This window comes from Epinephelus lanceolatus, chromosome 2 (genome assembly GCF_041903045.1).
Source record: "Epinephelus lanceolatus isolate andai-2023 chromosome 2, ASM4190304v1, whole genome shotgun sequence".
Taxonomy (NCBI): domain Eukaryota; kingdom Metazoa; phylum Chordata; class Actinopteri; order Perciformes; family Serranidae; genus Epinephelus; species Epinephelus lanceolatus.
In genome coordinates this window covers 28,422,696-28,426,226 of record NC_135735.1, presented here as the reverse complement: position 1 = coordinate 28,426,226, position 3,531 = coordinate 28,422,696, and the positions used below count along the sequence as shown (strand labels likewise).

General features: G+C 40.2%; 1 protein-coding gene across 3 annotated transcripts; it reads right to left on the bottom strand.

The window, feature by feature from the left end:
- Positions 1–633: 633 nt before the first annotated feature.
- cmc2 (C-x(9)-C motif containing 2) lies at positions 634–3,071 on the bottom strand. 3 transcript variants are annotated; one of them, XM_033645801.2, is made up of 5 exons: positions 2,761–3,070; positions 2,408–2,481; positions 1,789–1,859; positions 1,630–1,701; positions 634–1,524 (listed from the first exon to the last, which is right to left on the bottom strand). In XM_033645801.2, exons 2-5 carry the CDS (start codon positions 2,442–2,444, stop codon positions 1,441–1,443), a joined length of 264 nt encoding a protein of 87 aa, XP_033501692.1. In that variant the 5' UTR covers positions 2,445–2,481; positions 2,761–3,070; the 3' UTR covers positions 634–1,440. The 3 variants fall into 3 exon arrangements, with proteins under 3 accessions (XP_033501692.1, XP_033501613.2, XP_033501760.2); XM_033645722.2 differs by lacking the exon at positions 2,408–2,481 and having other exon boundaries at positions 1,650–1,701; positions 1,789–1,905; positions 2,761–3,071; XM_033645869.2 differs by lacking the exon at positions 2,408–2,481 and having other exon boundaries at positions 1,789–1,905; positions 2,761–3,069.
- Between the last annotated feature and the right edge of the window lie 460 nt (positions 3,072–3,531).

Below are 3,531 nucleotides of genomic sequence, written 5' to 3'. Positions count from 1 at the left end.
AGTCATGTGAACACATGGTCATCGATCAGGAGCCAGCAGACAGCCAAAGAATGATGGAGGAGACCATCCTTAGACAAAGAGAGGGGTTATATGACCACACGTGACACAAGGTGACATGATGAAACCTTTGGCAGCTCAAGTTGCTGAATGCGGACCAGAGGATGCAGCTGAAATCTCTATGAAATGTTAATAACTGAACCTTTCAGCTCAGATTCGACAAGTTATGGGGTTGTGGTTAGGGTTAGGGTTATGACATTCTAAGGGCATAGAATTTGATTTAATACCTGTGTAGCAGTCATACCAGTCCAAGTGTTAAGTAATTGCTAGAATTATTTAATTACATTTTTCTGCAAAAACAGATGCCCATTATTAAGAGACATAAACTTCCTAGCCACTACAGCTAGCATCAGTGACAATACTCGCTATATTGAATGCACAATCCACTGTTGCAGAATTCCACTTTAAGATTATACAACATTTTATAACCATTATTGCTGCCTACGACAGGCAAGAGAAATATTTAAGACTTTTTACTTTCCTCTAAGGCCTTTTTGAGGAAATACTTTGAGGAAAACCTGCAGATACTGATTGATATTTTGTTTTACAATAATAACACAGTATATCAAAGCATGGTTTCTTAAAGTAACTCACAATTTCACTTTATTTGAAACCAATCAAACTTGTAATGAATCACTATGATTCCTCATTCAAATAAACTTTCATACAATGATGAGTGTGTTCATGAGTGTATGTTCACATTGAGAGTAAAACAAAGCCACTGGTCATCCTGTTTTGGGTCTTTCTTTTTCCATGCTCCTCTGATACCCTGAAATTGACTTTCCCTGTTTTCATGAATAAAACAGGCACCAGAATATTCCTGAGGTGTCCTGCCAACTTAAATAATGGTTTGATGAAAAGCTTGTGCCAGCAGCCACACTAATCTCTTTGATGGAGCTGGAGCTGTTCTGCTAACAGAGGGGGAAATAAATGATGATCCCCGACAGCAATCTTTAATCCAAAGGACCGAATGCTGTTGTTTTTGTGTTGACTTAAAATGTTCTGGTAACACTGCAAGTTTCAGTCTGTGCAGATGATAAAACAGTTAAAAGTGTTAGAAGGGTTCACGTCACAGGAAATGTAAGAGTGAGCTGTGCATCTGTACCACGTCATCGCTGGTATATGATCCCAACATTTAAATAACTTTGCCTCTTACTCATGTTTCTCTCTGCTAATGTCAAAACAGTGATTACACTAGGAAGAACAGCACATGACTCTTAGACCTGTCAGTGCCAATATAATAAAACAGAAGTTATAACTCTTCCTCTGTCTTAACATCAAAAGAGCAGTGCAGGCTGAGCAGTGTCATAATTAAGTCAGTGTCCCATTATCTGAGTAGTTTTAACTCGCAGTGCCAGTGGCAAAGTTGCAGTAAGATGTCCTTCAGAGCTGCTCTTTGGACCCTTCTTTCAGCCTCTTTCTCATCTCCTGTGCATGCTGCTTGCTGCGCTCCCGCTTTTCCAGTCTCTGTTGAATGGTGAGGAAACAAAGAAAATATTGATTGAAAAAACAGAAGGGCTTAGAGAGCTTGTTGCATCTCATTCACAAGGTACATAGAAATAACCGACACACCTCTTTCTTCAGGCACTTACGCATGGCACGGTCCGCATCATTACACGTGCCGAAGAACTTCATGACACTGTGCTGAGGAGAACATGAAACAAGATTTACATTGTTATTTTCTGAGCATAATTAGCACCCAGCAATCAAATCATTTAGAGAGTGACGTACCTCTGCGTGGCACTGCCTCAGGCGAGTTATCAGTTCGTTACACTCATCTGTGTGCAGGTGAGGTGACAGGTCGGGGTGCATGCTGAGTTAAGGGCTTACTGAACCACTGCGGCAATACTGAAAATCCACAAACAAGAGGAGCACTGATTCAGGAGCTTCTATGTAACAATTACTGTTACATAATGGTGTAAGAGATGCAACACATTTGTAAGTTTGCCTTTAGAAGTAGTTTTACGTTTTTGCTGTGCTGCCCTTTTTCATTACGTATGAATATGCTAGACATACTAAGACTGCAACTAAGGGTTATTTTCATTACTCAACTGTGTATAAAGTCTACAAAATGCCAAAAAATACAGTCAAGATGTCAAGGTCAGTGTTTGGCCCGGTTAACAGTCCAAAAACCAAATTTATAAAGATATAAACCAGAAAAAAGCAGGATGTTCTCATATTTGATCTGGAACTATGGATGTTTGGCATTTTTGCTTGATAAATGGCTTAAAAATGAATAGATTTTAACAAAATCAGTCTCAACTATTTCTTTCAGTGGTACTTTATGACACATGCACTGTGTCAACTCAGCATTGTTACATATGCAGAGGAGATGTTTGCTAAAGGATACTAATGCCTCCCCATCCCTCTCCTTCCTGAGCTGTCATTGTGATGATGGGGTTTGTTTTTCCACTGGACACTTACCTGCAGACACAGAGAGGCAGTGAGATACAACAATGTGACAACCTACCTGCATTCGCCCTCAATAACCTGGAACCGTGTAAACAACACAGCCCTCGCCAGAAGACTCTGGATCAGGGCACATGCTTGGCTGAATGGAGCTGTTTCGCCACTGAGTTGACTTTAGACATACAGTAGGGTTGTGACATGACAACTCTGTTTGCTCAAAACAATATACTAATATACATACTGTGTATCTACTTGTTGAGTATTAGCTCTTTGCTAACACTGTCATATACTTACCGGTGGAAAGCCTGTGTCATCTGAGAAGTTTCCCAGCAAACCTCGGTGTAATGTCACGTTAGCTAACTGCTAGGCCTCAAGCTAACGGTGGCCGTTGCAGAGGTCCAACTGACAAACTACGCAGGTTTTCGTCTTTCTTCGCGTAAAATAACGACGCAGGTTGCTACGACTCCTCTACAATTTCGACTAAATGTGCTGGTTTTGTAGTGACGTGAGTGTAACCTACACAAACAGCAAGGACCTACATGACATCCTGCCTGACATAACGTTTGTCGCTTTCCCTCTAAGTGTTTGGTGACTGCGACTTGAGTGACAGCGGTAAACAGCGAATCAGCGTCCACCTTTTTTGTCTATCCACCAATAGAATGCGTGATTCTCAGTAAAAGGCGGGACATTTGATGACGGAAATTTACAGGCGATGCAAGATGGTTCCCGTTTGCGTACTTCCGCTTTTGCTTATGGCTCTATTTAACACTTTGGTAGTTGTCCAATAAATGCAATGTTTCCCTAACCCAGTAAGAAGGATATTCAGAAAGATATTCTTAAGGGATTTGATGTTGAAGAAGGTAAGAAAATAAGGAGAATATATATTTCATTTCCACTTCCTCCCAAGGTAAAAGTTTAAGAGGTTGTATAAGGAGAGAATAGAGAAGCTATATAAGAACATGTAATGAAATAGTTTTACTTATGGATTTTGGATTTGTTTATTTTCTTTGACTGTCGTGTAAACTGTTTTTTACTATAATAGCTGTAATGGCAACTTATCTGATG